At 35.4% G+C, this 19,459-nt stretch overlaps 2 protein-coding genes across 3 annotated transcripts in view; one reads left to right on the top strand and one right to left on the bottom strand.

Annotated features, from left to right (window-relative positions):
- Nucleotides 1-19,459, top strand: part of ralgps1 (Ral GEF with PH domain and SH3 binding motif 1) — a 191,336-nt gene that overhangs the window by 2,658 nt on the left and 169,219 nt on the right. The window contains 3 exon segments of the mRNA NM_001100146.1: nt 8,789-8,877; nt 9,342-9,475; nt 15,267-15,371. Coding sequence (NP_001093616.1) covers nt 9,419-9,475; nt 15,267-15,371 — 162 coding nt within the window. The 5' untranslated portion in view covers nt 8,789-8,877; nt 9,342-9,418.
- si:dkey-191c17.2 lies at nt 1,121-7,048 on the bottom strand. Of its 2 annotated transcripts, XM_087262574.1 has the most exons (3): nt 6,991-7,048; nt 5,853-5,907; nt 1,121-3,337 (listed from the first exon to the last, which is right to left on the bottom strand). In XM_087262574.1, exons 2-3 carry the CDS (start codon nt 5,857-5,859, stop codon nt 2,667-2,669), a joined length of 678 nt encoding a protein of 225 aa, XP_087118700.1. In that variant the 5' UTR covers nt 5,860-5,907; nt 6,991-7,048; the 3' UTR covers nt 1,121-2,666.

Below are 19,459 nucleotides of genomic sequence, written 5' to 3'. Positions count from 1 at the left end.
TGTAATATTTCAATGATCAAAGTGCACAATAACTGAAGATACTATCTCCCAAAAGAGAACCTATTCTGAACCTCCTATTCGTGTATTAACATTTATTTTACATCTACAGTATTCTGAAAAAATGTTGATCTTGATTTTAAACAAACAAAAAAAAAAAAAAAAGAAATGTAATTCTCATTTTAGCCAGAATCGTGCAGCTCTAGAACCCAGCATTTTTACAGTAAAGTTAAAATTTTCAAGTAGATGTGCTCTTTCTAATTATGTTATCTCATTGTTTCTTCAGTTTCAGTGTGGCGCTTCCATATTGAATGTTTAGACTTGATGGCAAACCTTCAAGTGTGGGCAGTGAAGCCAAATAATCTGCTACACTATATTGTGTTGTTTTGTTGCGTTACGCCTCCGTGGAATCTGCTGTTTGCAAGAGATGATCAGAAAATCTGTTATTGTTTCTGTTTGTTTTACACTGCAAGGTTTCTGTAGCTCCACTGGAGGGGCCCATAGGTTACAGGTTCAGAATCCCATAGAACAGTTATTGATGAAACCTTTACCTTGAATACACTGTAAGTCACTTCCAATAAAAGAATGTGTCAAATAAGGTAAATGTGGGAAAATGTCGAGATCAATACATTTGTTGGTAGATGAAAAATACTGCAGGTCCTCTGGAGTCTGATAAGCACTGCCAATGTTGAACATGTTGGACATCCAATGTGGCAGATTGTTGCCTGCAGACTGCTCTGGCCTTGTGTGTACAATATATAAAAAATATGAGCACATTACAGCTCTTTCGGTTGCCATAGAAACTATAGTTGTCTCAGCAGTGTGTGCTTCGGCTGAATCTGTGTCTTAGAAATGAAATGGGCCAAAATCACACCTGAGAGACTTTAGGGAACTAAACTGTTACCAAGTACAATTTTAGTAGTTTTAATCTATTTTTTTTCACATCACTTTCTCCACTTATGTCAGCTATTTTGGAGTTGTTTGGTTTAGGAAAAAATGTTTTAGTAACTCAATAAATAATGCTGTTGATAACACTTTGCAGTTGTATATGCTGAGCTATAGATAAGCCCGCACGAGATCTGCGTGCACAGAAACCTGCAGATTTCCACAGATTTTTAGCCCATCATTGAGTTTATTTACTTGTGTAAATGCGTGTACAATTATATTTAACCAGTTTTTACAATGAATTTCAGTAATTATATTGCTTTATATGAAAATGTTTATACACTGTAACCCAACAGTCAACTTTATTAAATGAAATGAGAGTAGGTAACTCAAAATTTACTCAAAGTTAATTCTACTCAATTGAAAAGTGTTTTGAACTCAGGGTTTTGAAGGTAATGAGTTAATTAAATACCTTATGATTTTAACTTAAATAGAGTAAGCTCACAGTACTCATACAGTTTTTAGCTCAAATGGTTTGTTGCAGTCTGTTTCCTCAAACAGTTTGAGTTGACTTAGCTTATTGAGTTGTACAGTACTCACATGGTTTGAGTTCTCTTCATTTATTGGGTTTTACTGTGCTCAAATTGCTTCATTTACTCAAATGAAGTTTACAGTAATCATTTGGATTAGTTTTTGAACCTAAATGGTTTGTTGCAATCGGTTTCCTCAAAAGTTACCTTAACTTTTTGGGTTTAAAAGTGTATGATTTGATTACAATACAGTTTGTAAAGTATATCTTTTAGTGGATACTGTATATTATATGAGAGACTTGTTTACCGAACTTACAATGTAAACATTAAATAAAAGTTTTACGTTTTAACATATTAAGTGTTTAGTTATGATACTCCCAAAATCATTCTTCAAAAATCTGTAGATTTTTTACAAAATTCTGTGCAAAAATAGCAAAAAAAGTCTGTACATTTGGCCTGGCCTAGCTATAGGTGTAATATCTGGTATGCAGAGTAAAAATCTGATCAGGAGTTTATGTTTGTTAAGGCGGGGTTTATTTGTAATAACAAGATACATTATCTCATTTATCGCATACGTTAATAATTATATACACATTTTAATTTGATTCAGTTTTTCATTAGCTCACTGAAGACAAAGCTTTAAATGAACAAAGCAAGTTTTAGAAAGTTGCAAGTATGGACCGGTGCTGTAAAATATATTCTTTTAAAATGTCGGATAAAAAAAAAAAAAGTGGCGCAGTAGGTAGTGCTGTCGCCTCAGCAAGAAGGTCGCTGGTTCGAACCTCGGCTCAGTTGGCGGTTGAAACTGAACTGATACGTTGAAACTTTTGTTTCTGTTTGATTATTATTTTTTTTTTCAAAGTAAAAAAGAAGATAGCATTATCTATGCAAGTATGCAAAATCTGGATTTTTAATTAACTTTGGGTACTGTAACATTTTTAAAATGCGTTTTTTTCTGTCTATCTCTCACTCACAGCACACCTAGGAGTTTGGGAATAGTCATTAAAAGCCAAACTGTCATATAAACATCATTACAAACTAAATGCATTGCAAAGCAGAAATAATTGTTTTTTTTTCCTGTGAATCAACATAAATTAATTGTTCACCTTAAAAATAGGAATGTAAGTTGACAATGTTAATAATGCCAATTCGGATTTCTTGATGACCCTTTTCCCCATCTACCAAACCTCATATAGCTCATGTCAGGGAAAATGCACAAACATTCTAGGCTGTGGCTTCAACAGTAATTTGCAATCATTCATCTGAGTTCGCCTTTGTGTATAAGCTTAGACTCTTGCGCAGGCGGTCCATCTTTTCCAGTTCACTGCTTATGCTGAGCACTTCAGCATTCATCATCAAAAATGCAGAAGGAGTTTCAGTGGGAATTCTGTAGTTTCTCTCCACCACCAGCGAGAAGCCACCAGGCAGAGAATACCTCATTGTGCTGGTCCTGGTCCAGCTGTCAAACATCTGGATCTGGGCCATATTTAAGAAGCTTTTCATGGTCATATTCTGCATTTCGTTGAGGGTCAGAGGAAGCTGGAGACACTTTGATAGATGTGACATGATGGTGCTTGTATCTCTCAGTTCTGTGTATCTCAGAGACGTATCAGAGGATGTTTTAGACATTTCCTTTGGAGCACTTGTTTCTGATCTTTCTTCAGGTGATGAGGTAGTTGATTTAGACATTTGGTTGTCGTCTGACTGAGGGTGATTGGTCTCTTGTTCTTCTGCAAGCATTAGTCCCCATTGACCGTTATGCTGAAACAACCAGGTCTGTGTTGAAGCCAGTTGAAAGCTGCTGGTGTCGTAGTAGTACTCCACATCTGATGTTTCCATCACACAGCGGGCACCCATTTCCCTGAGGCGCTGCTCAGTCTGCTCACCCAGCCTGTACTCCGTCTTCACTGGAACCCGCATTGTCTCTGTGTGTTAAGAAACGTTTGTCTGAAGTGAGATCTGAAGTGGTTCAATTTTTTTTGGTATTCCTTAACTACTATTCACTTAATGTTTATAATATATGGGAAACACTTCTGGTGCTTTTGAATTGGGATACAGGTAGGGTTAGGGACAGGTTTGATGGTATGGATAGGTTTAAAGGTGTGTTATAACGGAAGGGATGGTCTATGTCTTTCCCAAAGTGGGGGTCGGCACCCTCTGGGGGAGGGGGGTGGGTTGGGGGGGTCTTGGGACAATGACAGGGGGTCGCTTGATGATTTTTAAAAGTCAAAAAAATTTTATTAAACTATTAGAATTACAATATTTTAGCAATAACCCAGAGAAGTTAAAAAAATTGTAGTTTTTAATAAAAAATATCAACCATCAGCAATCAGCTTTTATTTATTTATTTATTTATTTATTTATTTATTTATTTATTTATTTATTTATTTATTTATTTAGTTAGTTAGTTAGTTAGTTATATTGCTTTATTTATTTTCATTGGAATGCTGTGTTCACAGTAGATTAACAACACAGCAATAGTGTCAGATGTAGCAGAATCTTTTTATAGCACCAGGTTAAACTTTCTGATACCTTTATGGCAACCCAATACATTAAAAATAAATACAGGCCACAACTGAATATTGAGAATTATATCTGAGTGGCGGTCTCCAAAATTAAACCAAAAATGAACTTGTGCTGAAAACATTGTGCCCACCAGTCTCATTAGTTGTAGTTAATATTAAATTACACACATGAATAGATGACTATTAAAAATTATATGGTTTTAGACTGTTGCACTTTTTGTGTTGTCAATATGTTTATGTTTATATAGGCCTATTGTTTAACGAACTATGTTTGCATGTTTATAAATACCTAAGAGGAAATTTGGGGTCGCGAGTCACTGGCATTGTTATTTTCGGGGTTGCGGGCTGAAAATTTTTAAAAGTTAAAATGTAGTCAGTAGTGTAATTACAAATGTAATCATCTGAATTAATTACAACGAATAAGGAATTAAATGCATTTATTTAATCAATAATGTGTATAATATAAAAAACATGTATTTACACAATAGAAGTACATTGTAACAAATTATTAAGTTCAGTGTTAGTACATATTAGTTAAGGCCACCTATTATAAAGTGGGTTCTCTGGATCTTTTTTGTTAGCTTGAGTCTTGAGTCTAGTTTGTTAGTTTTGTGGGCGCTACTGTAGGTAGAATCTAGATGCTTTTAATTGTAGTTTTTTCTTAATATTGTTGTATAAGACAGAAAATCAATGTTGCAGTCAGAATCTGTTCAGAAGGATTATTACAGAGAATTTGTATTTCTTAAGGAATAATTGTAATAAATAAATAAATAACATGTATTTACTATAGACTCCCTCTGTGAAAACCCCAGCTTGGGCCGGTGGTATATGATTCTGATGGTATGATAAAAATATTGGATAAAAATATCACGGTTTAACGGTATTGTGATTAATGCTTACAAATATATTCCTTTTAAATGTTTGTGGAAAAAAACTCTTAGAACACTATATTTTATTTTGAGAAGCAATCAAAATGTTTTGGAACAGTAAATAAGTCAGGCTGAATAATTTAAATTAATCTTTGACTTCTGCTGTCTTCGTTAGTTTCAAAAACACAGATTTAAAAACGGCTTCTTTGGATATCTTTTCTGCTTCAGATACTGTTCTCCTATAAATGTTAAAAAATAAAATAATGATAATAATTAAAACACATACCTTAGGAATGGTTTAACAAAACATTTTGTCAGTTTTAAAACCCTGACTTTTCCAAACCACAGTATACCTTAAAAACAGTAATCGTCCAATGTCTAACCATGCTAGGTAATTTTTGTTGTTCTTTGCTTTAGAAATAAATTGTTCAACACAGAATAAATGATTTCACATTCTGTTAAAATAAAACCTTGATAATGTATCTTTAATAATGACAGAGGTAGGCCATTTTTTCTTCATGTGTTAGCATTGGCTGTATATGCAGACAATTGCGTTAAACATATAATTATCAAAAAAAAAAAACATAATGAGAAAAACTTTCCTTAAAATTCCTCCACTGCTTCCTCCAGTAATGTGTCTTCCTCATCTTCCTCTCAAAAATAATCCACTATAGGCTATTATGTCGTAATTTCTTCACAGAGATTTGTATCTTATTAGCTGTTAAACAATCCACTATCTGTTCCTAACACTTCATAACTGCTGACCTGAATAAGAGGGAATTCATCCAAGCACAGGATCAATAGCCATCTAACCAAAATATATTGTGGTGTTCAATTATGAATTTTTCTTTGGCTTAGTCCCTGATTTATCAGGGATCGGGTCGCCACAGCGGAATGAACCGCCTATTTTGTAGTGTATCAGCACTTAAATTAGATGAAAAGAAGCAAGTTACCTTGACACATGTTGAGCTTTAAAACAAAGTCAACCAGTAATAAAGCGAAAAAATCTAAACAAAAAGTGAAAGCCGACTAAAGCTGCAGCTTACCTGCCATTCCAGAGACTCGCTATCAAATTGTTTTTAATATTTTTGTGGTGTCTAACTGTGGGAAAAAAAACAGAGAGAACAGTCAAGTACCCAACGTAATCCCAGAAATGGTTGACATCAGTGTTTAGATAGCAAACCTCCAATATATTGTTATCTTAATTTAATGAAACGCTGTGTTGAAAATTGTTAATTTGAATTTCAGTATTAATCATGTTCTAAATATAAATATAGTATTGTATCTTAAACCTTTGATATTTTATCTGCTGTTTAATAAACAGACATTTTATATCTTAGCAATACAAATTTGAAGCTCTTTTTCTCGAAAATAGATTATGCAACCTTAGCCAATGGGGTCACACACACACACACACACACACACACACACACGCGCACACACACACACCCTGTGAGAGACCACTCTAAAGCTAAAGTTGCAAAATCAAAATCATCAAAATTAGTAATAAATAAGCAGGTTTCTTATATTTGGTCTATTTTTTGAGCAATCATGGAAGAGATCAATCTGCTAAAAAGATATACCTACCTTGCTCTAAAAATTTAAAGGCATATCATTAAATTTGTTTATTTAAGTGTGGTTAACATTGTTAACAATGTTTGAAGCAAGATTTCTAATATATTATACTTTTGTTGGTATAATTATTGTTGTCTATATTGCTTTTTATATTATTAATATAAAGAGTTATATGCAGTAATATCATGGTAAAAATCAGTTTAACAATCAAAACTTTTTCCTCACATTCAGTCATTATATATTATCTGTTTTTGATTTGTTTACTGATTTGCTACTAATATAGAGATATTTTGATATAGTAAATGCAATATTATTTATTTATTTCAAATTAATAATAATAATAATAATAATAATAATAATAATAATAATAATTTTTATTTATATAGCGCCTTTCCAGAGCTCAAGGACACTTTACAAGAAATGCAACAAAAAGATAAACAAACATACAGTACATGAAGTCAAATATAACAAACTGGAATTACACAAACAAGACCTAAGAGACATATGAGCAGAGTAGTGGTGGATCAGATAAAGTAGTCAATTTGGACCTTCTTCAAGACAAATGTAGTAATATGTTGACTATTTATTTGACAGAGAATCTTAACTTACCTGCATGGCAGTCTGGAATGTTTTGTAGGTTATTGTTTAGCTGATGCCGTCTTATGGTTTTGTTGTAGTTACAGTTTGTGTCTGGTTACTGTGGTACAATGGCTTGTAACAGCTCTGTCTTTTAAACTATGTTCATTTAAATAATCTGTAAACATTAATAATAGTCAAAATGGTCAATAAAACAGCTATAATGAATTGTATAAATGATAATCATTTTCATCCTGTGACACCGAAGATTTAATGCTTAGAGAATTCAGCCTTGAGTCACAGAAATGAATCATATTTTACAAATGCAATAGTTATTTTAATTTGTACAAATACTTTGAATTGTGGGTGACACTTGGCTCAGTGGTTAGCACTGTCGACTCACAGCAAGAAGTCACTGGTTCGAGTCTCGGCTCAGTTGGCTTTTCTTTGTGTAGTTTGCATGTTCTTCCCATGTTGACGTGGGTTTCCTCCAGGTGCTCCAGTTTCCCCCACAGTCCAAAGACTTGCGCTATGGATGAATTGTAACTAAGTTGGCCGTAGTGTATGTGTTCGAATGAGTGTGTATGGATGTTTCCCAGAACATGGGTTGCAGCTGCAAGGGCATTTACTGTGTGAGACATATGCTGAATAATTCCTCTGTGAATTAAGGGACTAAGCTGGAGGAAAATGAATGAATGAATTTTGCATTGGTACTGCGTTATTAAATACACAAAACACAAATCAATATTTGTAACCCCAATATACAGTATGCCTACTTTAATGCAATTACGCATTCATGAGCAAGCCATATGGACAAATACAGCCAAACAAGCAAATGCAAACTTGCCTGTGGGCAGAAAACATGAGTGTTAGCAGTATTGACTGAATACTTCACACTCGATTACACTAGTTAAATGCTGCTACTGCTCTCAGGTAAACAGTATCCACACCTCTGGCTGCTCCATTTAGCTGTGTAGTACAGTGTTTTATCCATGCTTGCAATTGTGACTTGCATACATACAGTACCTGAGCCTTGTCATCGATCCCAGTTGTAAGAGCAACAAATAAAACTTGACATCTAGTTCCAATGAATCAACCGTTGAACTGCATCCCAATCATTACAAATACCGCAGAAGAACTATTGGAGCCTGCATGGGTCCAAGATTCTGACAGAAGTCGGTCAAGTTTGGTGAAGGAAAAATCATGGTTTGGGGTTATATTCAGTTAGAGGGTGTATGAGAGATCTGTAGAGTGGATGGCAACATCAGCAGCCTGAGGTATCAAGACATTTGTGCCGCCCATTACATTACAAACCACAGAAGAGGGAAAAATTCCTCAGGAGGATAACGGATCTTCGCATGCTTAAGCCTCCACATCAAAGTTCCTGAAAGCCAAGAAGGTCAAGGTGCTCCAGGATTGGCCAGCCCAGTCACCAGATATAAACATTATTGAGCATGTCTGGGGTAAAATTATGAGGCATTGAAGATGAATCTAAAGAATCTTGATGAACTCTTGGAGTCCAAATGATTAACTAGAAATTATTATTTGTTGTTCCAAAAACTTGGATAGGTGATAAGACTTTTGTCAGGTTGTGTACATTGACATAAATAAATTAGTAATAATAATAAAACAATAGTAGTAGTATAGTAGCCTATACTAATTTAAATCCTTTTTTCTGTATATTAAACATCCTCATGCAAACACAGAGATCAGCATTGATGATTTGTTAGTACTCCCTGATAAATGCTTTGTGTTTTAATCTTAAATGTCTAGGTTATTGAGCTTGTAATCTTTGTAATTGAGCTTATAATCGTTCTCTTTCTTTTTTCAGTATCACTAAAGAACCACTGCTTGGGATGGACTTCACCAGCACTGCCATGCAGATATTAGCCATGTGAAAGATCTGGCCAATCAAAATGGGTATGCAAATCCATACGTTACACTAAAAAGTGTTATGTGTACAAATCAGTTTTATGATTTCTGTACTATCGTAATATGATTGTGTTATTTTATTGTTGTCATTTTATTACTGCTGCTTCCTTTTACGGTTTCATTACAGTTTTCATTGCTCAATATGTACACTTTGACACTCTCCTTATGATATGTCATATCATTTTAAGATGGAATGGCTGGCTGGATGAAAGTAGGGCAGATGCAGGAGTCATGCTGAGGGCGGAAAAAGGCTGCCTTTATGGCGCACACCTCCCTCTACTGGCTAAATTATGCATTGCTCATAATAAGACTAGTTCATAAAATAAAGTGTTAAGCCATAATTACAGTATGGTAATATAAATATAAAAAAGTAATTTCAATCTATTTCAAATATTCCCAGTTGGACATAAAATAAAATGAAATGTGTGTCTATATGTGTGTTTCACTTTCAGGGATGGCTGAGAGGTTGTGTGTGGCGGTGAGCAGCTGAGGTTGGCTGTGATCTGGGTCTTCTCTTCTGGCTGAGAGCATGTACAGGAGGAATGGACTCCCTGCCAGCGTCAGCATCACCTCTCGCAACACACAGGTACTCAACACATATAAATCAGAGTTTATATATAGTTGAAGTCAGAATTATTAGACTCCCTGTTTATTTTCCCAGATTTTCTGTTTACAGAGATAAGATATTTTCCCCACACATTTTTAATCATAATAGTTTTAATAACTAATTTCTAGTATCTGATTTATTTTATCTTTGCCATGATGACCGTAAATAATATTTCTATAAAGCTTAAAGTGACATTTAAAGGCTTAACTAGGTTAGTTAGGTTAACTAGGCTGGTTAGGGTAATAAGGCAAGTTATAGTATAATGATGGTTTGTTCTGGAGACTATTGGAAAAAAATAGCTTAAAGATTCTAATAATTTTGTTCTTAAAATGGTTAAAAAAATTAAAAACTGCTTTTATTCTAGCCAAAATATTTTCCTTGCTCTGTTATAATAATAATAATAATAATAATAATAATAATAATAAAAATAATAAAAATAATTATTATTATAGTTATTATTAATATTATTATTATTGGATGAAACGGTGGCTCAGTGGTTAACTCTGTCACCTCACAGCAAGAAGGTCGCTGGTTTGAGTCCCGGCTGGGTCAGTTGGCATTTCTGTGCGGAGTTTGCATGTTCTCTTTGTGTTGGTGTGGGTTTTCTTCAGGTGCTCCAGTTTCCCCCATAAGTCCAAAGACATCTGCTATAGGTGAATTGAGTTAACTAAATTGTTCGTCATGTATACGTGTTATTGTAGGAGTGCATGGGTTTCCCAGTGCTGGGTTGCAGCTGAAAGCATCCGCTGTGTAAAACATATGCTGAATAAGTTGGTGGTTCATTCTGCTTTGGCGCCCCTTGATAAATAAAGAGACTAAGCTAAAGGAAAATATATTATTATTATTAATTTTATTATTTGTTTTATGTACTTCTTCAGTAGTTATATCTTTTGGATCACATTATGTGCAGGGCAAAGCAAATCTCCAGGTGCTCTCATGAGAACCAGACCGATAAAGTTATAGAATAACATTACATGCTGTAATTGAAGCAAAGCAGTATGTGAAAGTCAGTAAATGAAAATATGAGACTATAAACTTAGTGGCTTTTTTAAGGGAAATAACTACAATCCCATGAAGCATTGCAAGTGACACAGTATAATTGAAAGCACGTTCGAAATATAACACTCAGGTTATAGCATCTATGTTTATTTACATATCTATCTTCATTTGAGCTAAATATCACTTTGGATGCAAACTGGTTAGTTGAGAAGAGATTGTTTGAAAAATGTATAAATTAATGTGAGAAGATGTGTTCAACATGTTGTTTTGATTAGCAATGGGCTATACTGTTTGCACAGCTAGTGTTTTTCAGCCAATGATAAACTTCCAGTGAAAGCTTAATGTGATTATTTTCAATTTCATAAGGTTAATTTTACAGCATTAATGTTGAAATGTAATTACAATACATTCAGTTTAATAATCTTTAGCATTCACTTAGTTGTTCAAGCAAAAACGAGATGAAAGACACTGTAACCACTAGCGCCACCAGTAACAGCAGGCTAGCACAGAAACTCCTATTGAAAATACTGTGGTAAAATAAACGGTCATATTTTAAAGACATGGCAGGGCAAAATGGAATTTACTGCAGTGCTTCTTGTCCGGTCTGAGACCCGTTTAATATTGTATTTCTATCAGGCAGTGAAGATCACTGACTTTGATATACATAAAAACCTTAAGCATGGCAATTTTATAATGGACAGACAGTTGACCAGAAGCACTGATGCTGGCTGGCTGAAATTAAAAGTCTGTGTGTAGATAACTCATTGTAGTGCTCACAAAAGATCTGTCTTTAAAAGTGTATCAGTCATTAATAAAAATGTTTTTAAAAATAAATTTAACTTTTAAATTTAGTTTTTTTTATATTTCTTGAATGGGGCTGTGTTGTGTTGTATTGCCAACACATTTTTCTTCATGTTGACTAGATCAATATCACACACAGTAACCTCAAGTCCATTAGCTGTATGTTTGCTCCAATACTGAGAGGGGGCGCTGTTGAGTTTGAACTGGGTGAAGTGGAGTAAACGCAGTGCTAGTTATCACGATATTGACTTGCTGAGGGCACTCAGATGAGAGTAACAGCAGTTTGTTTGATCATCATTGCTAATCAGTTCACATGCACACTGACAGGACGCCACTCTAGTGAGACAGTGCAATGTCATTTTCATGCTGTGTGAACAGGAAATCACCCAAACAATCAGTAGATGTGGCATACAGTCACAGGGCTTTCCATTTATAAGGTCACAAAATCATTTTCCATAATTAATTTTGTTGGAGGGTAGTAATTTACTTTAATTATTTTATTTATTTATTTATTTATTTATTTTGAGAGAGATACTGGTAATATCAGTGAAGGATTAGGAATCTCTTTGAAGAGGTAGTGATGTCTGTGAGAGACTGTGACCTAATCAAACACAGCTGATCCAACTAGTCAAGGTATTCAAGTCTACTAGAGACTATTGGGCAGGTGTGACATGGAGGTGTTTGGAGCTAAACTATGGAGAGCTGTGGCCCTCCATGAATTGAGTTTGAGACCACTGACTTTGAGGGACTAGTGATATATTTGGGGGGTTGGTGATGTCCTGTGAGAGACTAGTTATATCTTTGATGGACTAGTGATGTCTGTGAGGAACTAGTGATGTCTGTTAGGAACTATTAGGGACTAGTGATGTCTGTGAGGGACTAGTGATTTCTTGTGAGAGACTAGTGATATCTTTGAGGAGCTAGGGATGTTCTGTGAGAGACTAGTGATACCTTTGATGGACTAGTGATGTCTGCAAGGAACTAGTGATGTCTGTAAAGGAATATCAGGGACTAGTGATGTCTGTGAGGTAATAGTGATGTCCTGTGAGAGACTAGTGATATCTTTGAGGAGCTAGTGAAGTCCTGTGAGACACTAGCCATACCTTTCATGGACTAGTGATGTCTGTGACAAACTAGTGATGTCTGTAAGGGACTATTAGGGACTAGTGATGTCTGTGAGGGACTAGTGATGTCCTGTGAGAGGCTAATGATATCTTTGAGGAGCTAGTGATGTCCTGTGAGAGACTAGTGATACCTTTGATGGACTAGTGATGTCTGCGACGAACTAGTGATGTCTTTAAGGGACTATTAGGGACTAGTGATGTCTGTGAGGGACTAGTGATGTCCTGTAAGAGGCTAATGATATCTTTGAGGAGCTAGTGATGTCCTGTGAGAGACTAGTGATACCTTTGATGGACTAGTGATGTCTGCGACGAACTAGTGATGTCTTTAAGGGACTATTAGGGACTAGTGATGTCTGTGAGGGACTAGTGATGTCCTGTGAGAGGCTAATGATATCTTTGAGGAGCTAGTGATGTCCTGTGAGAGACTAGTGATACCTTTGATGGACTAGTGATGTCTGCGACGAACTAGTGATGTCTTTAAGGGACTATTAGGGACTAGTGATGTCTGTGAGGGACTAGTGATGTCCTGTAAGAGGCTAATGATATCTTTGAGGAGCTAGTGATGTGCTGTGAGAGACTAGTGATACCTTTGATGGACTAGGGATGTCTGTGACAAACTAGTGATGTCTGTAAGGGACTATTAGGGACTAGTGATGTCTGTAATGGACTAGTGATGTCCTGTGAGAGGCTAATGATATCTTTGAGGAGCTAGTGATGTCCTGTGAGAGACTAGTGATACCTTTAATGGACTAGTGATGTCTGTGAGGTACTAGTGATGTCCGTACGGCACTATTGGGAGTCTTGGGACTATTTTTTTTAGAATATTGTCCCGTGAGAGACTAGGGATATCTTTGATAGACTATAGCAATGTCTGTGAGAGACTAGTGATATCTTTTGGCCCGTTTCCACTGAGTGGTACAGTACCGTACTGTACGGCACGGTACGGTACGGGTCACCTTTATCAGGTGCATTTCCACTACCACCTTTATTATTGCATTTCCACTACCAAGGGTACCCTTTCTGTGAGCATGGTGTATGACAGAAAGTTTCAGTTGTCATCATTCTCTCTCGAATAAATGTCTACAGTAAAGCTTTACAGGTCGTTCACATATCATATGAGAAGCACTTCTCACAAAACAGATGCTTTACACACATAAATACTTGTGTATAAATGTTTATTACTAACTTTTCTGTAAACATAATTTAATTATAACCGCAGATCGATGACAGTGCGAGAAAGCCTACTGTAATGTCTGCAATTATATAAAATAAATAAATAAATGCAACATATATAAACACATACAGCCCCATACAGTCTCTGACATGTTACTATTTACTGAAAAAACTACACACAGCATCCATTTAGTCTTTATTTAGGTTCATAAATAACATGCAACATAGCCCACAGTCAGTGCAAACCTCTCATATGTGTCTGTAATCTTCAACAGCACAGGTAAGCTTTGTTAAAGAGTAATTCTGTCATTCCGAGCTCATAATAGTCCAAAAGGTGATGATAAACATGGCAGTTTGTTCGTGATTCAGGTTGCTAAAAAAATTAGCTTGTGTGTTTTGTTGGGCTTTTCCTTTGTTTGTTCGCTCTTCACTCTTGTGTTTGTCCTTTTCTTTCTCAAAGGATCAAATGACGGAGACACTTCAATAATCGCACACACATTATTTTCATTAGCTCAAGAAGTTCGTTATATTAAATATAGACACGATCACGAGCTTCCGAAAGAAAGCGAAAACCGATTTTTTTAGACGGCCTAGTAAAACAACAACAGGACACTACAGATTTTGTTCTTCTTGGCTTTTTGTCTGTACATCAAGACAAGGACAAGGTTTGTTTGAGCCTGGGTCATCCATGGCTCGTTATTATAAGCATATAGTATTACGGAGTAATGTCTCTTCTGTGTATTTAAAACATAGCTGTTCCGTTGTTTTCATTCTGGCTAGCTCCACACGAGCTTGTGTCATATCTCTGTAACCAATCAGCATTTAGCTGTGCATGTAGCTCCACCTTTTGGTACCCTTTCTCATGTTTGGTAGCCTTTTGTAAGGGTGCCTAAAAAGTACCACTCAGTGGAAACGGGCCATTTGAGGGACTAGTGATGTCCTGAGAGAGACTAGTTGATGCCCTGTAAATTGTTTGACAAGCCGCAAATAACGAATACACAATTTTGATCTTCACTATACATCCACCAACTACTTTAGATACAGTATAGAAAAAGATTCAACAAGATGTTGGAAACTATGTCAGAGATTTTAGTCCATTCTGACATAATCAGCTTCGCGTTGGAATGGTAGAGTTACATTTTGAATGGTAATGGCCTGAAATGAGGCCATGAAGAAATCTTCTAGCAATTAAGGACGCCTACAGAGCAGATAGGACACTGAGAAGATAAGACTGAGATTTCTCATCAATGCGGATATTACACTGGATGGATTTGGGAAACTTCAAAGTGGATCTGTCAGGATAATTTGCTGAGGAGAAACAGTTCTTCGTATAGTGACTGTATCTTTCCTTCATGGGCTTTTGTTATGTGGTCTATTTTTGTCTGGCTTTTATTCTGATATGGGCTAAACTGGCACACTGCCTGTTTATAAAGTGATGTGGCTGCATTCTGATCCCCTTTTACCATCTGGGCTGAATAATCATATGGAATGAAATAATTCAAAATGACATTGGTAATTAAACTGATTAAATGTCCACAGGAAGAGTGCAATTGGCCATGGCTCCATGTCCATATGGATTTTATAGGAGTATGAAACATCACCTTTGATGTTATTTCCAGGTTTTTTTTTTACACTTTGTTTCCTGCCTAACAACCTTTCTCCTGGGTCTGCAGGACAGCAGTAGTTCAGAGTCCCTGGATGGACGGAGCTTGGACTCTGCAAAGAGCTTTGACGCGGTGGTGTTTGACATGCTCAAAGTGACACCTGAGGAGTTTGCTGTAAGTCTATACAATAAATGTTGCAATCCTTACCTCTCCACATCTAAATACATGCATATTGTAATAATAATACATTTTATTATCATTTAGAGTAGATTTTAGAGGTACAGTTTATTAGTTGGAAACCTCAAACTTTAGGCCCTTCAATTTGAGGTTAAATTTTGCATTTTAAATTTGACCTAAAATTCACTCTGCTTGAAGCTTAAGTCAGTGCTCAATTGGTAAATGGATAATTTTCGCAACAAAACCAGGAAAGTAGAGTTACTGCGACTGACATCCGCCACACAATTTTAGTTTTTCCCAGAACCTGAGATTACTAAGCGTTTAATAAAAAAAAAAATAAAAAATTCTATTATTATTTTGTGCCATAAAATGTTATGGGTCAAAAATAGGTAAAAAACAAACAAACAAACAAACAAACTTGTAGCTACAAATATAAATTGTATGAAACATCAGTATCCAGTTTACTAACACCACTGACATACTGTGCCAATCGAAAATAACTCATTCTGTCTAATCTTCAAGAAGAGCCCACAGTTACCTCTTCCGTCATGTTTTCTGGCTGACTTGAGAGAGCTTTGCTTCTGTTTTCCACTATCCTGATCCATTCGTACAGTTTTATGTTCTTGAGATCTTTTTTGATCAGGCTCATTTTCAGATTTACTCGTGGTTGTAAAAAATATATATATATATATATATATATATATATATATATATATATATATATATATATATATATATATATATATATATATATATATATGCTTGACTGTCTCTGGCATTTTAAAAATACAAATATTATTTATGTAGGCCTTTATCTTATTATTTATTTTCGTTGCTCACTGAGACAGAAACAATAATCACCCACCAATGAGAGTCATTGTAAACATAAAAAAGCCTTTTCACTTGGACTCATTCACTCTCTCTTTCTCACACACACACATGCAGGTATTTTACCACGCAAAAGTTAATATCAGATCAGTTAAAACAAATATCGGAACACAAAACACGAATATAAGACATTCCCAGAACAGGATCCGACAAGATCCAGCTCAATTTAAGCACTGGGTTAAGTTGATAAAAAAAATGGCATTTTAACATTTTATTTTCCTTTATTTGATTGTTTTTTTTTTGCAGCAGGAGCCTATAGTAAATTTTTTATTTTTTAAATGTGATTTATTATTTCAGATTTACTTATTATTTATTATTATTATTTTATTTTAAAGAGCCCATATTATACATGAAATAGGGTCATATCTTGGTTGTAAGGGTCCCCAACAACAGTCTAATATGCATGCAAGGTCAAAAAACACTTTCATGGTCTTATAATCTGCATTTATTTTTACCTAATTATCCCAGCGACTCCTGTATGAATCGTCCAGTGATTCATTTGTTCCCAAACCTCCTTAGCGTGAAGCTAATCTGCGCTGATTGGACCAATGACAGCCTGTTGCGATTGGTCGACTGCCTTCAGTCAGAGTGAAATGCCAAACAGCTAATCAGCAATATAAAAGTAATCACAGTTCATACACGCTCGATAGTGTAGGCGTGGATTTTAGCTGCCAGTGGGTCAATGTAAACTTACAGTCGATGGACTTGAAAATTCAGACGACTAACTATTTTATTGAGCAAAAACTCCAAAAACTGTCGAGGAGATCACATAGCTTGTCTCACTCTGCTCTTTTCACAGACACAAACACACACACACACACACACACACACACACACACACACGCACACACACACACACACACATTGGCCTCGTCCGCGCACACACACACACACCTCGGGGCGACAACGCGTGCGAACACACACACAAACACACACACATACCTTCGGATGACAGCGCACGCACACACACACTACCCTCGTCCACGGAGCTCCGTAAACAAAGCAGCACACGTCGCGTTTTTAACGTGACTTTGCACGCGATAAGAGAATATAGCCAGTTAACCTGATACAGTACACGCGGTTACAAGTAACAAATCACAACTAAATACATTTGCAAGCCAGAGTCAACGAGGCAACAACTTTAATCGCACGTACTTACACTTGAGAAATGGAGGAAGAAACCCATCCTGACGTCCATCAGTAAGTTACTCTTTACTGATCCTTCCTTCAACAAACGCCGATGAAGTATTCTTTGTAGCATGTAGTTTTCAGAAGTTTCCAGTAGTTTCCAACTGCTTGGTTATAATGCTGAGGTTTCATCTTTGCGTACAGACTCGATATAATATCCATCTGCAGTGTGACTTCAATCGACCGGCATGTTTGTGTGCGTGTGTTTGTGGGTGTGTGTCTGGGTTTCTGCGTCAGAGGGCGGGGCCTCAGGTTTGAAATCTCCCGGGTTTGCGCGTGCACGTAAATAACTTGGTTTCATTCGTACGTCATGGCGAAACACCTAATGACTCGGTATCAAGGCGACTCGTTTGAAGCACTATGAGTCGACTCATTTATAGATGAATCAACTGTTTTAAACACTGTACTCTTACAGATTTAAGCCTTAGCTGGATACTTCACTTCACTTAGAGCTGTGTTACACACTACATGGAGGGGAATTTTCAAAAACCCATAATATGGGCTCTTTAATTTTTTGCTAAATGAGGGATAAGTTGAATGAGTAAAGCTATTATTACACTATTGACATACACAATAAGTGCTACCCCTTAAATGAAAGTTAATAATATAAAAATAGTAAATTTAGTTAGTTATAATTTAATATAGTAAATATTTAACCTTAATAAAGCCTCATTTGTAGTTCACACACACACACAAACACTCCTAAACCCAACCATCACAGGAAACTGTGTGCAGCTTTACTTTCTGATTAAACTCACACACACACATACAGTTGAAGTCAAAGTCATAATTATTAGCCCCCTTGAATTATTAGACCGCTTGTTTATTTTTTTCTCCAATTTCTGTTTGACGGAGAGAAGATTTTTTCAACACATTTCTAAACATGATAGTTTTATTAACTTATTTCTAATAACGGATTTATTTTATCTTTGCCATGATGATAGTAAATAATATTTGACTAGATATTTTTCAAAACACTTCTATACAGCTTAAAGTGACGTTTAAAGGCTTAACTTGGTTAATTAGGTTAATTAGGCAGGTTAGGGTAATTAGGCAAGTTTTTGTATCACAGTGGTTTGTTCTGTAGATTATCGAGAAAAAATATTGCTTAAAGGGGCAAATAATTCTGTCCCTAAAATGGTGTTTAAAAAATTAAAAACTGCTTTTATTCTAGCCAAAATAAAACAAATAAGACATTAGAAAAAAATATTAGTAGACATACTTTGAAAAATTTCTTGCTCTGTTAAACATCCTTTAGTAAATATTTTAAAAAGAATAAAAAAATTGAAGGGGGCTAATAATTCTTCAACTGTATATAAATACCCATTTCTATGGGTTTGATATAAAAGCTGCAGCTAATTATATGCAACTAAACAAAAAAAAAATCCATATGAATCAAATAATTTAACTTAATTACTTTACTTGCTATAAAAGTAAAGTAATTGACAAATTTACTGACTTTTATCTTTTATAGTAAGTGATTATGCCTCTTTTGAAGACTTGAATTAGGTTGTTTGATTCATATGGATTTTTTTTTACAGCTATTTGCCAGTTAGTTATATCCACATACTACTACAAACATGTTATAATCTAAGTCAAGTCAAATATTTTCAGACTGTGGCAGAATATATTATTAGATCATTTTTCATACGGATTTATGACAGTCTGTTTCTCTGAATTGAAGTGGAGAATGGTTATGAAATTTCAACTTTCCATCTCATAAATATAATCTGTCAGTTCAAGGGAAGCCTTTAATTACCCATTCAATTTTTATATTTATAGAAACCCACTTATTTCCAATAAAGGTCATTATGTAACATTTTTCACTGTAAAAAAGTTTCACTTTTAAGAAATCAGTAGAATGTTTGTAAAATACAATCAAAACTTGACACTTATGTGAGATAAAGACCCATTCTATAATCCCATAATGTAATAGTTTACCCACTATCAACGTTTACATTTTCCCTGTAGAAAATAAGGATGACATGTCACGGCACTGGATTTGGTCC

This window comes from Danio rerio, chromosome 8 (assembly GCF_052040795.2).
Source record: "Danio rerio strain M-AB ecotype USA chromosome 8, GRCz13ab, whole genome shotgun sequence".
Classification (NCBI taxonomy): domain Eukaryota; kingdom Metazoa; phylum Chordata; class Actinopteri; order Cypriniformes; family Danionidae; genus Danio; species Danio rerio.
Note: the sequence above shows the minus strand (reverse complement) of the source record. Positions and strands in the feature narration are given on the sequence as shown.